Genomic DNA, 21,905 nt, shown 5'->3' on the forward strand with positions numbered 1-21,905 from the left:
TCTACAGTGCTTTATGGCAAGATAATGTTATCAAGTTGCAGTAGTTTGTATTTCCTCCCAGATATAGCCTGGTTTAGAACTTCTACTCTGTATTTGTTTGCTCTTGGGGACCATTTGGAGGCCATGACTGGTGCAGAATGCTTGGGACAGCTGCTGATGGCGTCTATGTTTTCATATAATATGAAGATTCAAGATATTCATCCATGGTGTAGTCACCAGTCACCAATTCTGGGCTTCTTGTTTTTGTTTTTCTCTTGGTTTTCCAGTATGGAATCTTCCACTTTTGCCCCAAAGGGAACTTTTCACAGACCTATTTTTCTCAGCATGAAAAATGAGGTGCCAAAGGTGATCTCATGGTAATTTTCACCATATTAAAAAATGGTTTTGTACCTTGACTCATTCTAGGCGGAACTAGATGGGACAGTAGTAAACATGGAGCTGGCCTAAGTGACACCAGTTGACACTTTACAGCTGAGGTTAGTAATACCCAGCCAGAGGCTAGCTCATAAACCAAAAAGAGCCCACTGATTTTGGCAATAGTGGCAGCAAAATAAAAATAGCCACAGTACTCTGGCGGGAATGTGAGTTGTTCCTCCCCAGTCACCAGATTGTTCATTTAATGAGAAGGAAGGAGCAGTAATTCTCTTCCTTATTTGATTTGCATGGATCAGTTGAGGGGGGTAGTGTGTGCGAAAATGTTTGTGGCCATAGCTACTGTAGGTGTGTAGCCCCTCCGCAGGGTGAATGCAGCCCTTAGGCCCAAACTTATGAGCTATCCTGGCTTACAAACATGATGGGGAAAACTACTCAGACTGCTAACTGCTCTCTTGGCTTTTATAGACTTCAGAGAGCAGCTGTTTTATACCTGCCGGCTGTCCCCCCCCCCCCCGCCCCCGTAGTCCCAGATACAGATGCATGTAGAAAGCAACTTTTATTTGTACTGTGTTCCATGTAGCTCATCACTGATTGTGGAGGCAGGTTCACTAGGATGAACAGGGCACTGTCTGACCACCAGCCTGTGTCCTTCCTTACAACTAGTTCAAGGGATGGCACTGACTGTCAGCTTCCTCCATAGGCTCAGTGTTGTCCCTTGTAGAACTCAATAGGGAGGGGAGGGACAAAATCAGAATTAGTTGGATCTGCCTGTCATTTTCTCTGGCGCCACCTACTGTTCGTCTCCCTGCCTCCCACCCTACCAGTCCAACAGGCACCAGCCGCCAGCGACTCTTTCTAAACTCCAGGTACTGTTAACCTGCAGTTCAGTACGTGCACACACATAAAATAACAATCTGACTGTCTGGAATGTGTATATTTATATATATCCATGGTGGAAGCCTGCAAGGAGTTGATACCATCACTGGAAAAGGAAGCCCAGGACTCCTTTTGTTTGTGCTGATTACAAGGCAAACACTTGGCACAGATGACAATCATTAATAACCCTGTTTAATCCATTTCAAGAATGTCATGTTAAAGGAGTGGTATAGGGAGTATTGACAAGAAAACACTATATTCTTCTGAACATCTCTAGAGAAGCTCTACGTAGATTTGCCAACACGTGACAGTTTAGAAAGTAGATGTGTTTACTTCCAGATTTATATGGTTGCCTATTTTTGCACCATGAGATTTGCTTATTTTCCTGGTGAGGGGAAAAAGATTAAAAACAGCAAACACACTTCTTTTGTGATAATGATTTTGCATTCATCTCTCTGTCTTCCTTCAGCACATAGCCAGTTTTCACGACAAAACTGAACAGAAAAGCAGTAACTTTCTCATAAAAAAGACTAACATTTCTATCAGATGTATATGAACTGATTGTTGTGAGGATAAAATGAGATGTGGTGGTAGAACTACAAATGTCATCTTTAGCTCTATGGAGGAAAGTCAGGATATAAATAAAGGTGCTGGTTAGCAATTAGGCTTGTTCAATCTTCTTACCGAAAATCGAGTTGCTGCTATAAGCAGATTTCAAGAAACCTGTTAAAGAGTGTTTCATTGGTGTGTTCTATATATATAATAAAGGGGATTCAATTTTGCAAGTGGAACCTACAACAAAATGTTGCAGTGTGGAGTGTTCAGAATTTCAGCCATGCCATTCCTGTCTCACTTTCCAGTTTTCTGTCTCTCTGGCCCTGTCAATCTGCATTCTGTGACCACTTAGCTCAGTGTTCATTTGGCTGATGGGGGTTTTGTGCCTTCTTAGGATTCTCTCCCCCAGAATATTTTTTGTAACCTTGGGGTTTCACAAGTTTGCTGACACCTCTTCCATGTGTGAATGTGTTACAGTGTTGGCTATATAAGCAATGACACCTAGCCTCAGAAACAGGGGAAATGATTTCAAAGTTCACTGACAAAATATACTCTACTGCACATGAGTCAGTAACTCATTTCCTGCAAACTTTGGTGCGTCATCTGAATATGTAACCTGAATGCTGACTTGCGTACCTCTGCGATAGTTTTAGCTGTTTGTAATAAATTGTTCTTTTTTCTGACAAAAAAACAACGTTTTCCTCATGTTAATAGAACCATAGAATGGTAGAGTTGGAAGGGACCCCAAGGGTCATCCAGTCCAACTCCTTGCAATGCAGGAATCTCATCTGGACCATACATGATCTCAACTAGATCATTCAACCTCTGCTTAAAAACCTCAAAGGAAGGAGAGTCCACCACCTCTTGTGGGAGTCTGAGCCACTGTTGAACAGCTCTTAACTGTCAGAAAGTTCTTGATGTTTAGTCAGAATCTCCTTTCTTGTAACTTGAATCCATTGATTTGGGTCCTAGCCTCTGGAGCAGGAGAAAACAAGCTTGCTCCATTCTCTGTACAACAGCCCTTTAGATATTTGAAGATGGCTATCCTATTTCAGTCTCTTCTTTACCATGCTAAACATACCCAACTCCCTCAACCATTGCTCGTAAGGCTTGGTTTCCAGAACCTTTCAAGATTCATGAGGAAAATAATTCTTATCTCATATGTTTATCTGCCTTCATTTTGCCATTTACTTCCAAGCAGCTTCAATACACCTGCAGGGCAGAAAGGATTCACAAAGGAGTATGTGAATTTCTGTGGTTCCCCAAAGGGGACTTAGTTGGAAGTGGGGAAAGAGCTGCCATTTGTCAGGCCATCCAGCAGCCTCCACCAATCTGTTGCCCTCCACATGCTTTGGACTACAACTCCCATCAGCCCCAGCCAACACATGGAGGCTAGTCCATTAGGGCAAATGGGGCCTATCGGCTTTCCCCCTGCTTAGTCTCCATATTGCCCTTGTAGAACTCAGTGGGGAGGAAGAGGGGCAAACTTAGAATAAGTTGGCTGTGGCGCCATCTACTGTGGGGCTCCCTGCCTTCTGCCCTACCAGTCCCAGTGGGCACCAGCCAGCACTGCCTACAGGATGCTGTTGATTTGAATTGAAAGTGTGATTAAGATGAGGGAAATCTCCCAAGAACTAGAAAAGTCAGCTGTCCTTAGGTGTTAACAAAGTGCTTTGTTTCAATTTAAGATGAGAAGCCTGACACACAAACCCTGCCACAATCTCATTTAAACTGTAGCATCTGGTGTTAAGCCTATTTAGGCCCACTGAAGCTAATCGGACTCAGCCAGGCCAAATAGCACAAGCTTAACTTTCCGAACTCTTGTCTCTCCCTCTCCCCCCCCCCCCCCACTTCTCAAAATACAGATTATTGACAAAGAAATCAACCCATTTGTGGACAAATGGGAAGAAGAGGGGCAGTTTCCAGCACACCAAGTTTTTAAGACTCTGGGGAAAGCTGGATTCCTTGGAGTGAATAAGCCAACTGGTAAGAAATAGTCTTAAGTCTCTACTTTTAATGTAAAAGGCATGTTCTGGCCTTTAAAGGGCTTGGTTCAGAGATTTACCAAAAGCTGTTTCTAAATTAATCTCAATAGCTATTTGTAAATTCATCTCATTTAGAACATTTTAACACCGGGGGGATTTCACCAAGATACATAGCAGTTTCCCCTACCCTCCCGACCACAGGTGTAATTTGCTCTGGGTGTATTCCGGGACATGTTTAATTTATTCTTGCAGAGCCTCCTTACACATTTGAATGAAGAGTCTGACTTATGAACCACTGTACCAGCAAACAGGTGTGTAGGATGAGAATCAAAGTTCCTTGTGGTCAATCTTAACATAATTGCCTTGTGTGAACTGACTGCATTGTAGAATTTAATGCAACAACTGGGAACGGCAACAGAATGTTGCAGTGCTGTTCAAGGTGCCAGCCAAGCTCATCAGTACAATTTCTTTTTCTCTCCTGTCTTTCCCCCCTCTCCCTCCCCCAACGGTCAATCAATATTTTATGGTTACTGAGCATGCTTAGGTTTGGGGTTGTTGTTTTCCTATTTAAGGGGTCTTGTACTTCTGAAAAACTTGGGGTTTCCCTGAGACTTGCTTATACCTTCTGTGTGTGTGGTGCTATTTTGTCTACATAGGGATTGGACAATGTGATCACCATGTCAACCCCATAAATCTGAGGACGGTTTCATCATAGGATTTAGGGTTGCTGCACAGATCCTTTACACAGCACATAATAGAAAAGGACAAGGATTGGGGATGCAGCAGACCTATAAAACACATTCAAAACCTACCCTCAAATAATTATGGGAATTATAGTTCACACATAGCCCACAGACCTGCAATTCCCAGCACCCTTAACAAACTACAGTTCCCAGGGTTCTTTGACAGAAGAAATGTATTTTGAATGTGCTTTATAGGTCTGGTGTATATACAGCCAAAAGTAGTTCATTAGGGATAGGTCCAGGAGAACATAGGTTGTTGCCAAGTTACATTTTTTCACCTTATTTTCAGGAGGACTGCTATCTTTGAAAAAGAGCATTGGTTTGCTTTGCCTCAGGTTTTTGTTTTTTGTTAAAAACAGACCTTTAAATTTGTGGCAGGACACCTTGTAAAATTTGGACAAAAGTGGACTAGGCCAAGAATTCAAATCACTTGCCAATTTTGTCCTAGGGTCTGCTGTCATATCTCTGTTGAAACACTCAAGTGGAAATTGAGAGAGAAATAACTTCTTGCTCTTATCTTGGGAAGACTTTTTTTTAATTCTTAGTAGCTTCTGAAAGAGAACTAGAACTAGTCTAGTTACTAATTTTTTAGTAAACATACTTTGAATCATAGTCAGGGTTGAAAAGATACAGAATCCACGAAAAGCAAATGAGGCATAATTGCATGGTTCAGATCTAGTTCTGAGTAGTTATACGTGAGCATTTGGTCATTCCTGTTTAAGAAATGCACTTTTAAAAACCAAATTGCAGAGTTAAATGGAACAAAAGCTTGGTAATGTATCACTTATCTTGTTTTCTTTTTTCGCCTGCTGCCCCCCTTTTTTTAATGCTCAGCTTTTAGCATAAATTGAACATGGGCTTCAAAATGCACTGCATATTTAAATTGCACAAGATTGTACTTCTTTTATTATCCTACAGCTTGGGTCACATCTCTAGCTGTGTGCTGGATGGCATTTCACCACAAGAAAACTAGCAAGATGTGCAAGGCAAACGTTTTGAACATATTGCCAGATCTTGTTGAGCGCCTGCTATTTGTTATGTCCCACTCAAGTGCGGGGTTTTCCTTGCAGGGTCGTGTGTGCGCATGTTTTAATATTGTCTGCAGGTAATGAGGACTTGGGTAATTGTCTCTTAAATGCTCCAGAATTCAGCCTCTGTGATTTTGCTTCCCTGTAAGAATGCAACTATTTAAAAATAGCTCCCTTTGCAAATGTTTTGTAAGTCTCCAATGTGAATATGCTCCTCAAGGTATAATATTGTCACCGTCTCATTGTGGAAACTGTGCTTCAACTGGGCTGGCTGGGAGGATACTTCTTTGATTTTGTAAGAGGCAGACTGTGGGATTAACCATTTAATGGAGAGTATCCTTGAAGGCATTGTCTCCTTTATTGTTTATCTTGGACAGTTAACAGCTGCAGGAAAGGCCCAGGAACCCAGACAAAAGAAAGAACGTGTTTATGCATGCACACACGTGTGTGTTCTATCTCTCTCTCTCTCTCTGACCGTTGATCGTATCTCTCTGATAGAAAACGAAAGCCAAAATTCTGTCGAAACAATGCCATTATTTTAATAGGGTTTGGCCCAGAATGACGGAACAGGAGCAATAAACAGTTGCTCAGCTTCAGAAAACTGCTACACCGTGATGGGTTTGTTTGACAAATCCAATTAGTTTTGAGCTTCCACTTTATAAAAATGCTGACGGTGCAAAGAGAACATTAAAGATTAACTTTAAAGGACAAATGAGATTACTGGTTAAAGAGAACTTGAAACCAGAAACTGGATCAAAGCAGTTCTCTAGACTGGCATACTTACGAGCAGTCTTGCATTCCCAATTTGGTCGATGATTTGACTTCTCTTTTCATATCTAAGGGTATGTTCACGGAACTGTTTGCTTCTAATCCAGTGCACTACCACTGCTAATCTTTGAAGCCAAACTTACATGCTGTTGGCTGCAATCCATATTGATCCTGGAGTTTCTTGACAAATACTGCTGTTCAATGTGGTGTTTCCCCGCCACAAACCAGTTTCAATCCATTTTTTTTAAAAAAACACACAAATGCAGAATAATGTGAACATACCCTAACTGTTGTCACACTGTGAAGAGACATGACCTTGCTGTGTTTCCAACCACTAATATGAACGTGCTCGTAACATGGCTAGTCTGAAGGTATTTAGGCTGCAGTCAGTTGGTATTATGCCAGTTCTGATGGAGCAGCTGCCTTTGAAAATAACTTCACTAGTTTTTGTATATGATTTAAAAAAGTGTTTTGAAATCCTGCATCACAAGGTGTCTATATTTCGTGTGCCTCTTTCCATCTTTGTCTTCAGTCATCCCATCTCCTTTCTTTTCTTTGCTGGATTGGATTGCAAACCTTTGGGCAAGTCTTTGTGTTTTATGTTGTGTATCACTTTGTAGGTGTTTATGGAATTAAAAAAAGGTAAAGGTAAAGGGCTCCTGACAGTTAAGTCCAGTCACAGACAACTCTGGGGTTGCGGCGCTCATCTCGCTTTACAGGCTGAGGGAGCGGGCGTTTGTCTGCAGACAGTTTTTCGAGGTCATGTGGCCAGCATGACTAAGCCGCTTCTGGCGCAACTGAACACCGAAACCAGAGCAGCGCATGGAAACCTATTTATCTACTTGCACTTTTTGGCGTGCTTTCAAACTGTTAGGTTGACAGGAGCTGGGACTGAGCAACTGGAGCTCACCCCGTTGCGGGGATTCGAACCGCCAACCTTCTGATCAGCAAGCCCAAGAGGCTCAGTGGTTTAGACCACAGCGCCACGCGCGTCCCCCTATACAATTAATATATAATAATTTAAAAATGTTCAGGAAGATGTTGTGCATGCTCCCCCATCCCCCGCTCATCATTTAATCCCTACAATAACCCCTTGAGATATGTAAGGCTGGAAGGCAGTCACCGACCCAAGGTCACCCAGTGATCTTCATGACCAAGTGTGATTTGAACCCTGGTCTCCCGGGTCTCTGTCTGACACTCTAACCTCTACAACACATTCACACACAATTTCTGTCCAGCCACCTGTTCTACTTCAAAAGTAGGAAACATCTGCTTGATTGTTCCATTGTGAAGAATGAAGTGTGTAATAGGAATAGAATGTTTCAATAGAAGTGGACAGCCGTGTTTGACTGTGATCAACTGAATTGTATTGGGTTTTTATTGTGAAGGTGTCATCAGCTTTTGTCTACGTACGTAGTTGTAGCTTATTAGTTTGTCATTCCAGTACATTCCTTTACTAATAGTAAACTCTGGTGCAAGTTTGGGGAAGTTAGTAAGCAGTTTTCATTCTTGCCAGAGGAAAAGGGAAACGATAAATAATCAGTGAATCCTAAAAATGAATGACAGAAATGCTGTTTGAGGACATCTTCTGAATCATACTGCTAGGGTTTGATTTTTATGCCTTTTATTTTAAGACGTCAACCACATATTTTTACACTAATTACCTGGTACTAACTTGGAATGTATTTTACCTTTTTTAAAGTTGATCATTTGTGTAGATTTATAAGCTGATTCTGTTAAATAATCACTTCTTGTTTCCAAAATTACCGTATTTTTTGCTCTATTGGACGCAGTTTTTCCCCTCCAAAAATTGAGGGGAAATGTGTGTGCGTCCTATGGAGCGAATGCAGGCTTGTGCCATAGCCGCGTGCAACCCCTCCGGCAGGGAGAGGCTGCACGGGGCTATGGCTTCTTTAGCCCTGCGCAGCATCTCCCGGCAAGGAGAGGCTGCAGGGGGCTAAAGGGAAAGCCAAAACAGCGAGCGGGATCCATCCCACTCGCTGCCTTGCCTTCTTCCATAGCTGCGCGCAACCCCTCCACCAAGGAGAGGCTGCACGGGGCTATGGCTTCTTTAGCCCCACACAGCCTCTCCCAGGAGGTAGAGGCTGCACGGGGCTAAAGGGGAAGCCAAAACAGCGAGCGGGATCCATCCTTGGCTTGTTCCATAGCTGCGCGCAACCCCTCTGGCAGGGAGAGGTTGTGTGGAGCCTGTACGCTGCTCTTTGGGGCTGGGGGGGGGGAATATTTTTTTCTTGATTTCCCCCCAAAAAACTGGGTGCGCCCTATGGTCCGGTGCGCCCTATGGTGCGAAAAATATGGTAAGTGTCAGAAAGTATTCCCCCCCACCAGTTTTTTTTTAAAAAGGAAACCAATCTTATGTTTACAAAAGCTATGCTTAAAGTTTGGAGCATGTGTTTTCAAAAACTTGCTCCAGAAATGTTTCCCCTTACCTTTGACTAATGAGTTTCTAGAAAGTCAACTACAACATATACTTAATGGCTCAATCTGGTGAAACATTCTTCATTTTAAGGATTGGATAAACCAAGGACACATAGTTGCTTAATATCAAGCAGTAATCTACTGAATCAGACATACCTTCCATCTTTCCAAATAAGACCCACAAGAGAACAACTTTTAACAAAATATGGAATTGCTTGTCTTAAAATTCCATTCAAAAATCTCTTGTTACAGAATGCTCAGAGAAAGTTGGTTTTAAAAAATCTATACAATTCTTTCTAAATTTAAAAGAGAAGACTGGCAAGCAACATGCACAAAAATGGGATATTTTTTTAAAAAAAACATGTTTATTGCAAATTTGTAAAGAAAAAAGGGAAAAAAAGGGAAGAGGGGGCGTAATTCTGTCACCTTGTGTTAACAGTATAATAAATATCACTAAATCCATCTTAATTTACACATACAAATCCATATATGCCATCCAGACATCCAAATGTTTGAAAATGGGGGGAAAAGTTCTTATGAAACAACGTCTGATAATGCAACAGAGTGATTGGAATGGCTGTTCAAAAATACACATGCTCCATTAATCCATGCTAACTTAAAGGAAAATTTATTTGGAACAATTTATCCATGTTAACTTGTTTCATATTGACTGAGCAAAATATATAATCAAAACATGTTATGTTTGAGGTGAAAGAGAAGCGGAGTCAATTTCAAAAAATAGTTGTATAATACTAAAATAAAAACCTTTTGGATTATAGAACTAAATGTAGTACAAGAAAGGACAGGATATGTGTTATAAAGAAACTGAAAACATTTCTCTTCTGTATGATACAACCAGAAGCACAGATCTCCAACTGAAGGCAACTTTTCTATACTTTGTAATGGAAGAGTAAAGATCCCAACACACAACACTTGCAGTATTTACTTGTATGACACTAATTTTATTATTGGTGTTAGATACTGATTCCTGTTTGTTTTATATACTGGCTTTCATTGTTTTATTTTTGTTACTGTTATCTTTGGGTTATTTTTTTGGGAGAAAAAAAGAATGTTAAAAAGTTTGTACAAACCAGCAGTTAAAATACAATAGCCAATGATTTAAAGTAGAGTTCTTGGAAAGTTGGTACTCTCTCTATAATCTCTTTTATAATATGTTTTGAAGAGTGAAATTATTTTGTTTACTGCAGTTTTCTACCAAGTGTACTATAAATCACTTTGAGATGCCCCATATAGGAAACATTTTATAAATGAAAGAAATAATAATGTGCATATCAAATACATGCATTAACACCTAACATTTTTTTTCTACAGAAAAGAAAACCTAGGTATCATTCCATCCTGTCCACTAAAGAGTTCTTTGCAACTCTGAGGTTAAAAGCTTGCAGGTCAAGCAAGGGCCATTCATCATTACTTGAATGCCTTCAAGTGTTCATTTTCAAACAATTCAGTGCAACAAGCAAGAAGTCAGGGCTAGACCTGGATGAGTTGCTGATGGCTAGTGCCACACCAGCTGTCCTCCCCTTAATTTTTTTCTTCTCTTTTTCTGTTTTGGGTCCCCCTATACCTCTTCCTTCTCTTACTCTGTTTTTTGACATTGCTAGTGGTGTTGCCAGGGACGCGGGTGGTGCTGTGGGGTAAACCACAGAGCTTAGGACTTGCCGATCAGAAGGTCGGCAGTTCGAATCCCCACAATGGGGTGAGCTCCCGTTGCTCGGTCCCTGCTCCTGCCAACCTAGCAGTTCGAAAGCATGTCAAAGTGCAAGTAGATAAACAGGAACTGCTCTGACGGGAAGGTAAATGGCGTTTCCGTGCACTGCTCTGGTTCGCCAGAAGCGGCTTAGTCATGCTGGTCACATGACCCGGAAGCTGTACGCCGGCTCCCTCGGCCAGTAAAGCGAGATGAGCGCCTCAACCCCAGAATCGGTCACGACTGGACCTAATGGTCCCTTTACCTTTACCTAGTGGTGTTGCCAAGGATCCCAACCAGCTATGTCTGCATAGCATAGCTACGGCCATTTGCACTGGGCTGCCGGATTGCTATGCAAGACGAGAATATTGTCCAATATCTAGGCCTCCGTTTATTAATGTTTGTCTCCTGAATATTTTAAACGAAGAGTGCAGATTCGTTAGGAGGGAATGCATAAATAAACGTTGAGGCAAATTAAATCAAGTGTCCATGCAATCTCCAGAGTACACAATAAAGCTAGAAAAGGCTGTTCTCATTAACATTTTTTAATGGCAGCATGGCATGAAGCGACACAAGCTTCTAATTAGGGGAATGATGTAGGCAACACTCTAGGTTGGTAGAGGTATGGCTTGATCTATTGCTTTAAAAAAGAGTTCCCACAGTAATTGTGCTTACTGATAACCTGACTATTCAGAAGCGGGGGGTGGGGAGTGGTTTGGGATGGCACAACCCCAGTAGCTCAGAGCATGGGCTTTGCATGCCAGAGGACCCAGGTGAAATCTTGGGGTCTGCAAGCAGCGCTGGAAGCCTTGGAGATCTGCTGCCAGCCATTGTAGAACAGTGCAGACAGTACGTAGGTCGTCTGACTTGGTATAAGGCTGCAATTTCATATGCCCTTACCTGGGAGTAAATTGTCTTAATCTCAGTGCAACTGACTCCTTAGGAGGCAGGCATAGAATTGTTTACATGCTGCTTTTGCGAGGGGGAGCATTTTTAAATGCAACTGCAGAGTATGGGAAGACATCCCAAGGGCAAAATGTAAACTCGGCAGATTGGCTAGCGTGTTAAAGGAGCATCCAGCCTCTATTAAGGGAGCTTCAGTATTTGCACTCCTAGGATTGTTCTGCCCTTTTTCTGGTGGCGCATTTACCTTGAGGAGCCATTTCACCTTGCTTGTCAACATAGCAGCGACTTCAGATTGGCAGATTCATTGCCTGCTGTTTTGCAGATGCCCCTTTCCGAAGGGGAAGCTCCAGCAAGCGTTAACTCTGAGCTCTGAATTCTAAGTGTGAGTTTCGGAGACCTTTCTTGTGACCCAAGCAGAGACAAATGGTATAAAAGTGTCTAATGGCAGGGACTGGAGATCCCTGTGGAAAACAGGGGCAGTCTATTGTTTCCATACCTGCAGAATCTTAATAGCTGATCTCAGACGGTGCTGGGCTGAATACTTTCCATGTGTGTGAAAGGAGAATCCTTAACCTCAGTAGATATACAAGGAAAATTGATTTTAAAAAATGCTATGTCCAACCTTGTTTTTTGCCCCTTTGTTGCAGGAAAGAGCCCTCTGCTACTCAGAAAGTTGATTACTGTCCTTGGGAAGGGAGAAGGCTTGCCAGTATCTCTGTGGATACTTGGATAAAATCCTGTCTCCCTGGGGAGGAAACGGTACAGCTGGAGCATGAAATGTACATTTTCTAATTCAGGCGTAGGCAAACTCCGGCCCTCCAGATGTTTGGGACTACAATTCCCATCATCCCTAGCTAACAGGACCAGTGGTCAGGGATAGTGGGAACTGTAGTCCCAAACATCTGGAGGGCCGGAGTTTGCCTATGCCTCTTCTAATAGTTCTGGGAAGATCGCTTGATAGGTTTTGTTGTTTTCCCAGCTCAACCCCAGCTAAGGCTGAGGATGGATGGAGATGGAGGAATTGTTAGCAGGAGTGAGAGATGTGCACTGCGGTCGCTTAGGAGAATGGGGCAGTGGGGCCTTCCAACAGGGATGGGCAACCTGTGGCCCTGTACATGTTGGTGGACCTGTCACACTGTTTGGGGATCATGGGCAGTGCTTTTAAAAAAAGTGAGAAGAACTTGGGGATAGCCAGTGAAGCTGAATGTTGGAAGATTGTGGACAAAAGAACGTTGTTCACACGACGCATAGCTGAACTATGGAATTGGCTGCTACAAGAGGCAGCGGTGGCTACCAACTTGGAGAGCTTTAATAGAGTATTATACAAATTCATGGAGTAAAAGTATGGTTTTGAATTTCCAGTTGCTGTAAACTGCAGGAGGGACGAGGGCTGTTGTGTTTCTTTCCTGCTTGCCTGTGGGGGACCACTGTGAGAACAAGATGCTGGACTAGATGGGCTACTGCAACTGAACCAGCAGTCCCTTATGTTCTCTAGATGCTTCCACTTGCTTTCTCTCAAATTTCACAGGAAGCGTCTGTCCATAAAAATTCATGGTTCCAAGATGGTGAGTGGTAGGAAGAAACCAAATAACCTTTGTGTGGTGCTTAGGATGTCATAACTGTCTGCATAGTTCTTAGGAAATGCAGTTCCCCCTTCCTCCACTATTCACTCTCTTTCAGCTATTTAAGGCAAAAGATGTAAAGTTTGGCTGTCGTGTTCATTGGACATTGATTATTTAAAAGGTCAAAATGATGCTCAGTCTTGATGGTAATTAATCTGCGTTGAGGCCAGGGTTCCTTTTTGTCATCTAGGAGCAGAAAAACACCTTTCTCGATAGTGGCAGGTTAAATTTTTAATGAACATGGCCTTTGTGCCACGATCGTTAGTCATTTGTGATATAATTTGATTTGCAATTAATTACAATAATGTGTTTTCCATTAAACAGCCAGGCCTGCTTAGGCAAGCAACAGCAAGTTTAGTCTAGGAATGTTTCTTGGAAACATTTAATCCGTGAGCAAATGCAGCTCCTGGAAAGTAGGGAACAATGACACTGTCACTTTCGGTTGTGTAAGTTTCTCATTTCTCCACATTCCCACAGCAAATTGTGATTTAATTAAGTCCTCATGAAACTTCATCAGCATTTTAGTGTGATTTTTCTCCCGATACAAAACATTTGGGTATGCCGCTTTGACGGATACAGTGGTACCTCTGGTTACGTACTTAATTTGTTCCGGAGGTCCATTCTTAACCTGAAACTGTTCCTAACCTGAAGCACCACTTTAGCTAATGGGGCCTCCCACTGTTGTCGCACCGCCACCGCACAATTTCTGTTCTCATCCTGAAGCAAAGTTCTTAACCCGAGGTACTCTTTCTGGGTTAACGAGGCTGTAACCTGAAGCGTATGTAACCTGAAGCATATGTAACCCGAGGTACCACTGTACATGCATTTTTGCTAGGAAATGCCCCTAAAATAATGCATTTTTGGATGGAGAACTGCATTGCAAATTTTGAGGAGTGCAAATTTTGAGGAGTACCTGTGTTTCAGTGGTTGGAGCAGTAAGAATGAGGCAGTTTCTCATTAAATGCAAGCTAAATTGAATTGTTCCTTAATACCAAAGGGCAAGGATGCACAAGTTATAACACTTCAGCGCAGAGGCCCAAGTGACAGCCCCACAGCCACAAAGGCTGACTAAACTGAAGCCAATTGTACTGCATCACCAACTGTACACAGTATTCCATGCGTTGTTGCGTTATAGATTTGTATAAAGGTGTTGTGATATTTGTTGTCTATTTTCTCTTCTCTTCTCATTGTTCCTCAAGATGGAAGTTGCCTTTTTCACAGCATCAGTACAGAGACATTTCAGTCAATGCCCAGATCCCATTCCTGCCCTGCTGCTGCCAACACAGACACCACTAGCACTATAAGTGAAGCTAGGAATTTTTTATCCCACTTTACACTTGCTTCGGTTGAGCTGTTTTTGCCTTTTTGATCCCCATTCTGCCATTTTGGAGAGATACTTCTGGGGCTCTTTGCTGTCCCTGTTTTGTTTTTATCACCCTAAATTAATTGGAGTCATCGGCAAACTTGTCCTGCGCAGTGCTCATCACTGTCTTGTCACAATATATAACTTTGGGGGACCCCACTTTTTACATGCCTCCGTTGTGAGAACTATTCATTTATTGTGTTCTCAGTTTCATATTCTTTAACCAGAAACTTTTAACTGTTCCATATTCTATATCCATAAGAGCATCTTGCCTCTTATAGACCTATGATTACTAAGTTTGCTTAGGAGTCTTGGGTGAGGGACTGTAGCATGAATCTGCTGCAGTTTGATAAGTTTGGTTTGCTTGTTTGTTTATTTAGGTTATTAGTTTGCTGCTCTCAGTTTTTAAAATTGTTTTTACTTCATCTCATAATAAGGCATGGATTAAGGCACAAACGTCAAAGTCCACTTTTTGAGGGCAGAGCTGCATTTTAGGTCATGCGTTTCATCTTCCACGACCTTGTTAAAATTTTGTTTTGCAGAGGAAGCAGTTTTCCACACGTTGAGAAAAGGAGAGAATCAGAACACTAATCTCCCCTGCATATTAAGGAAAACAGAGCCTTGGAAATACTGATTAAAAATCAAGGCACGTTGCCAAAAAACCTGGCTGTTCTTTTTCTCAACAAGCTCACTTGTTTTTTAAAAATTAAATAGTTATACATTAATTCTGGTTTCCCAGGCTTTTTAATAAGCATTATGTTTTGGTTCTGTCCCCCACCTTTTCTTTCTCTACCTTCTTTCCTCTGCCCTCGCCACAAAAGTAGTGGCCTGCCATCCTTTTCTACCCTTCCCCTTTTCCTGATGTAGGGAGGAATAGAGCTGTAGGTTGTGTACACAACATATATTTCAGGCAACCCCTGGAAAAAAGAATCCCGGGAACTGTAGTTTACCCTTCAAAGAGCTACAATTCCCAGCACTCTTGACAAAATACAGATCCCAGAATTCTTTTCCTCAGAGGTTGCTTCAAATGTATGGCACAAATGCAGCTTACCTTTGGATGGAATCGTTGGATGGAAAAGCTGGTCTTGATTGTAAATATATCTCAGATCCACGGTCAAGGGAACAGGTTGCTATATCTTCTCCCTCTTTTATTGTGCCCACATATCCACTTGACTGCTTATGCTGGCAAACGTCTATAGCTGTTATTTATAAACAGAAATTGAAACTGTTTTTAAGTGGATGTCAGAGCCCAGGGTGACAAACATAAAAAAATTAAAGCAGCACAATTTAAAATAAAAGAAAAGCGTATTTAAAACATCCCTGGTTTAAGCTTTTGTTTAGTCAAACTTCCTTTAATAAGAGGTTCCATATTAGCAAGAATAGCAATGTGGAATCTGTGCCCCATCCCATCCTTGCAGATGTTGTTGGATGCAGCTCTTATCATCCCTGACCATTGACCATGCTGCTTGGGGCTGATACGAGTTGATGCCTGACAACATCTGGAGGGCCACAGGCTCTCTTTAAATTCCAACTCAGCCATGAAGCTCGTGTGACCTTGGACCAATCTCTCTCTCTCTCTCTCTCTCTCTCTCTCTCTCTCTCTCTCTCTCTCTCTCATATACCCCTTGATAGGAGGATAAACTGCATGTTTGTGATGTTCAGAGAAATCCATGTCCCCCTGATGGAAGGGTGCAACATAAATGTAACATGCCTAACCCTCATAGCGTGTTTATTTAAGAAAACCAGATGCCTTTGAAATAACTATTGGGGAAGGGGCCTTATGAAATAGATGAATTTAAATTAGCCTGAGAAGAGGTTTGTTTGTATATTTGAAAATGAAATAAGGCTAATTAAAATCAGTGGCAGGGTCCTGAATAGGTGCCAGCTAGGATTTTGCATGATCTTGTTTGGTATTTTATGCATTAGTTAATACAGAATAGGGCATTTGTTTTTAAAACTGCTCTTGGCTTGACGGACCATTCAATGCATATTCAGTGTATCCATGTGTGTTACTTTATTGGCTTTGAACCTCTTAATAAAGCGATTATGCATTCCACTGCGTTGCTGTGTGATCTGTGATAAATTGCATTGCAATTAGCATTGACAGGTACTATTATAGTCAAATGCCTGTATTGCTATTGCATAATTTTTTTAAAAAAATTGGGTCTTGTCTTTTGCAGCTAGATTCGTTTCAGGTTGTGTATCATTTATATAGTGCTATCAAAGTTCTGAACTGCAGTTCCCATGACTAATGGCCATGCAGATGGGAGTTGGGGGTCCCCTACTCCTGCTCCAAAATTTTGCACAAGGGAGGCAACGGCAGAAAGGGAGAGGAATGGATGCAGGGGTAAATTGTAGAAAATGTGTTGGGCTAGCAGGCAGGTGGGCATGAAGATCACGTTTGCCAAGTAGTCCTGGAAATAGCCTGATAATGGAAGTGTCAGAATAGAATAGCTTTCTCATTGTGCTTTATCTCTGGTCTGGAATATGATGATGATGATGATGATGATGATGATGATGATGATGTTGATGATGAATCCCTCAAGGCAAGTCTGTATGATTATATCCCCACTCACTGCAGAAAGGGATATTGAAGCTGAGGGAGAAGAATGTGCTTAAGTCCATCGGGTGAGGTGACATTTGAATCAGGAGGTTACAGATGTATAGCTCCCTCAACCACAGTGTCTGAACAGCCTGTACTGCAGGGGAACTGCTAATGCCCTTTGTGGAATTATCATTTTCTAGGATGTTCAACTAGGCAAAGTGCTGATTACACTTACAAATTTTGTGTTCTGACATCTCCGACTGTGGTGCTGCTGTTGTTTCTGTTGGTCTGTGTATCTTAGTTTTGAATCTTGCGATTTATGTGGAAATTGTTCAGTATTTTTTATTGTTTTATTTATTGTTTATGACTACTTTTGTTATGTTATACAGTGGTACCTTGGGTTACAGACACTTCAGGTTACAGACTCCGCTAACCCAGAAATAGTACCTTGGGTTAAGAACTTTGCTGCAGGACGAGAACAGAAATCGTGTGGCGGCAGCGGGAGGCCCCATCAGCTAAAGTGATACCTCAGGTTAAGAACAGTTTTAGGTTAAGAACGGACCTCCAGAATGAATTAAGTTCTTAACCTGAGGTACCACTGTAGTTGTGTATCTTCTTCATGTTGCAAGCTGCCTTGAGCTTAGTTTGAACTGCGGAAAGGAGGCATACGCATAAAACTTATGTGTGCATGTATTAAGGGAGAAGAGTTTTTTCGTAGTTTTTTATGGTTTCTAGTGGGGTAGCTATGTCTCGTCCAGCAAAAAACAACGAAAGCCTTATCGAACCTTAAAGGCTAACAGATTTATTATGATAGGTAGCCGTGTTGGTCTGCCATAGTCAAAATAAAAAAATTCCTTCCAGTAGCACCTTAAAGACCTAAGTTTCCTAACCTAACTTTAACTTTAACTTGGTTGGTCTTTAAGGTGCTACTGGAAGGAATTTTTTTATTTAGATTTATTATGGTTTATTATGGTTTAAGCTTTCGTAAACATCAAAAACCACTGAATCACAATACATCAGTATGTTTAATGCTCATATTTGTGAGAGGACAGCAATCTCCTCTGCCCCCTTGAGTGTTTTTCTATAGCTGGTAAAATGTGGCAGATCAAATCTTTTCACAAAAGTGCCTTTCCTCATTGTTCTGGACTCTGAGAGATGATTGTCAGGTTTCGAGTAATGTTGGCATTTGCATATGAAAAGCAGCTTGAAGTCAGCTTATTATGCATTTAAATTGTTGCTTCTAAATTTTACATTTTATTAACTTAAAAACTTTCCCTCTCCCCCTGCAGTCCCCTTACCTCATTACAATAAGTCCCCAAGTTCCCCAGAGCAGATTTTTGCAGGGTACAAGAATAGCGAATTGACAAAAGTCACTCCTTCCACCTCTATTAGCAGGAGTGCCCCTTGATTGGATTCCTTCTGAAACTGAATCTAAGCCAATTAATACCACGCTCTGTGGAGCCCAGTGGGTATAGCCATTGCTAGTCATACTCGGAGTAGACCCATTGAAATGAATGGGTATGGCTAAGTTAAAAGGTAAAGGGACCCCTGACCATTAGGTCCAGTCGTGACCGACTCTGGGGTTGCGCGCTCATCTCGCTCTATAGGCCGAGGGAGCCGGCGTTTGTCCGCAGACAGCTTCCGGGTCATGTGGTCAGCATGACTAAGCCGCCTCTGGTGAACCAGAGCAGCACACGGAAATGCCGTTTACCTTCCCGCCAGAGCGGTTCCTATTTATCTACTTGCACTTTGACATGCTTCCGAACTGCTAGGTTGGCAGGAGCTAGAATTGAGCAACGGGAGCTCACCCCATTGCGGGGATTCGAACCGCCAACCTTCTGATCGGCAAGTCCTAGGCTCTGTCCTAGGCTAGCCACAGCGCCACCCGCGTCCTACTCGGAGTACACCCATTGAAATTAATGGGCATGGCTAAGTTAGGCTGATGAATTTTAATGGGCCAATTCTGAGCAGAACTTCCTTAGATGCAACTCCAGGTTTCCTTCTTTTCAAGAGGGCTGCATCATTACCAAGTGTAGGCACCAGATTTGGTGTAACTTTCGAGGTCCTTTTCTAGAGTTTGAGCTTTGAAGCAACATACATATGTCCGAGCTTGGTCAGTGGTGTGTAATGGTCCCCCTTAAGCGTACATGTGTGGGAAAATAGAGCTGGTATGTACTCTGTAGTTTGCCCTGGTGGAGACTTAATTTCTTTTCCGACAGATGTCCCAGAGGAGCAAACTCTGACCCAGTGGAGCAAGTCAAGAACCTGACTTCTTTCAGCCCAGACTAATGAAATAAGTCCCATTTAGAGAAGCATTAACATCAACTTAAAGCCATGCTAACCCTGGATAAATCTTAGCCCATGATTTGTGGTATATTTCCATTATTGAACAAATGCCATTTGCTTCAGAATATGAGGGCTTTATGAGTTTTTCTTAATGTCAGTTGCTAAAAATCCTTTTAGGCTGTACATATATAACTTCAGACAAATAAGCATGAATTAGGTTTATTCCCGGTGATGGAAATGGGAGGAATAACCTTTAAGAAGAGAATTTAGAAGATGCCTTCTACCAATGTATGCATTCTTCTTAATCATGATTTTAAATTGGGTATATTAAGCGAGCAGTGCAAACCAACATCCCTTGAGCACTTAGAGGAGGTGTGAGCTCCTCCTCAGGAGCCTGCATGTTTCTGCAGTCCCAGTAAACTATAGTTTGGCTTTACAAGATGTACAAACAGTATAACACTTGATTCCTCACATACTTCAGATATTTTGGACTACAGTCCATGACAATTTCTCATGCTGGCTGGAGCTGAAGGTCATTGGAATGCAAAATATCAGGTCAGAGAAAGCTGCATTATAGTATACTGGTAGCTTCGCCAGCATTGATCGGGAATTCTTAGAAAGCAAAAAATCAGTTTTGAAAAATTCAGTTTACAATATTGATTTAAAACGACATCCAGTTGTATCCAAGCATAGATGAAAACCTACTCTTTTCTGTGAGGGAACATCCTTCAAAAATTAGGTTACGATAGCTTAAGAGGTATCCAAATGCATAGTGAACAACCAATTTTCCATAATATAGAGTAAGTGGTGGTAGTAGCAACAACAACAACAACAACAAATTTGATTGAATACCATTTTATAATTCTTAAGAAGAAAATTCCCTTTCTTATAACAGAATATGGCGGCCTTGGCCTGGACTTCTCATACAGTATTGCAGTGGCTGAAGAACTGGGAAATATTCGCTGTGGAGGGGTTCCCATGGCGATTGGAGTACAAGCTGACATGGCGACACCTGCCCTTGCAAGGTAGATTTCCCAAGAAAAACTCATTGGCTCTTTCTCTTGACTTTAAAGGGTTTGTTCTTCAGGGGACAGTGAGGTTTTTTTTACAAAAGCAGAAAGAGAGCTACAGCTTTCAATCTAGCTCTGCATAATGAAGGAAGGCAAAAATGGAAGATTTTAAATGTGACATATGTTTCACCCAAAGTCATAAAATACCACAAAGGAAAAAGAATAGCTCACACAGATTTTAATGAAAAGCTATATTCTTGTTGGAGGATTTGTTTAAATGCTTCATTTGGTTGTTTCAATTATTGTGAATCGCCCTGGGATCAATTAACAAAAGGCAATCTAGGAAATCCCACAAATAAATAAATAGGGTAACTATTAACTCGCCTGGTATGTGTTTACTTTTATGTATTCACCACAATTCAGCAAAGATCTGCAATAAATGGTAAGGTCCTGATTTAATTTGTTTACTACTAATTTCAAGAAAGCTGCTATTATTTTGGTGCAAAGGCAAAATGAAGCTATAGCAAGAGGATTTTTTCCCCCTTTTTAAAAAAAATCAATATTTATTTATTTGAATTAAAAAATATCAAACAACATTTACTACAGACACAAAACGAGAAAATAAAAAAGAAAGAAAGAATATAAGAGAGCAAAAGAGAATGAAAAAACAAAAAAAACCATACTACTATACATTTCATATATGTAATTGCCATATCTTTTTTGTGAGTTTGTAAATATGCAAGAGGTTTTTTTCCAGATAGTTTGTGAGATATAAGCACATATTTCAACACTAAATAAAATAGATGCGCTAACCCCAAAACATTATTGTTATCATCAACTTCATCACCACCTTGACATCCCATTTGGTCTCTAGCTGCAGTACATAGCTTGGGAGTGGGAAAGTGCCTTCCCATCTATCTTGTGGTGTAACCGTATCTAAGGAGGCTGTTGACTCTTAGTACCTGGATAACAGATCAGCATCTCACTGTCAAGTTTCCCCACATGTGTTCACATTGTCAAGCTGGCTCACCGCCTGACTGATGGCCCCTCCAGCTGCCTCTGTGAACATCGTATGGGGCAAGGTGTGCACTCTTCACCAATTTCCCATCTGTAATATGGGAACTGCCATATGACCTACTTAGCAGTTGTTTTGAAGGCAAATGCTGTGAAGATCAAAGACCACTCTGCAAATTAGAAGGAAAGGTAACATAGAAAAACCCATTAGTAGAAATGGTTCTGTACACCTGAGCCTGCATATTATCGCAGCTCACCAGCACCCGCCACTTCGGCAGGTCGATAATCGCTCTAGTTTATCAAAGCTGCTGATTATCTTGTTTGGGAGTTCAGGAAATAGAAGCCATGTTACATGTTTTTTTCCCCACTGCAGTACCATTACTACTGCTGATGAGACGAGCCTCAAGGTAAAAAAATAAATAAGTAAATAAACTCTCAGCAGGTAATATTGCCACCCAACTCGATAGAGACAAGAACAAGATTGGACAGTTGGTTTGCAAGAAGATGGATGGAAGTAATTCGGGATGAGAGAATCATAGGACCATCAACAATTTAACATGTAGACACCAGAGTTGAAAATACTATGAAAGAAAATCTCAAAGGGATTTTTATCACCTGTCTTAGAAACTTGTGTATGTAGACGCTGTTGAAAAGTTCTCTCTGTCCACACCATTCATAATTT

General features: G+C 41.5%; 1 protein-coding gene and 1 long non-coding RNA gene across 2 annotated transcripts in view; both read left to right on the plus strand.

Annotated features, from left to right (window-relative positions):
* LOC310689746 (putative acyl-CoA dehydrogenase 6) overlaps window positions 1-21,905 on the plus strand; it is a 47,206-nt gene that overhangs the window by 6,411 nt on the left and 18,890 nt on the right. The window contains exons 2-3 of the mRNA XM_083467696.1: window positions 3,672-3,792; window positions 20,095-20,224. Coding sequence (XP_083323822.1) covers window positions 3,672-3,792; window positions 20,095-20,224 — 251 coding nt within the window. The remainder of the gene's footprint in view (window positions 1-3,671; window positions 3,793-20,094; window positions 20,225-21,905) is intronic.
* On the plus strand, window positions 3,811-15,065 carry LOC310689766. The gene is made up of 2 exons (XR_014517652.1): window positions 3,811-4,102; window positions 14,911-15,065. It is a non-coding gene; the product is annotated as an uncharacterized lncRNA (long non-coding RNA).

Source organism: Podarcis liolepis, assembly GCF_965112155.1.
Source record: "Podarcis liolepis genome assembly, chromosome: 12".
NCBI lineage: Eukaryota > Metazoa > Chordata > Lepidosauria > Squamata > Lacertidae > Podarcis > Podarcis liolepis.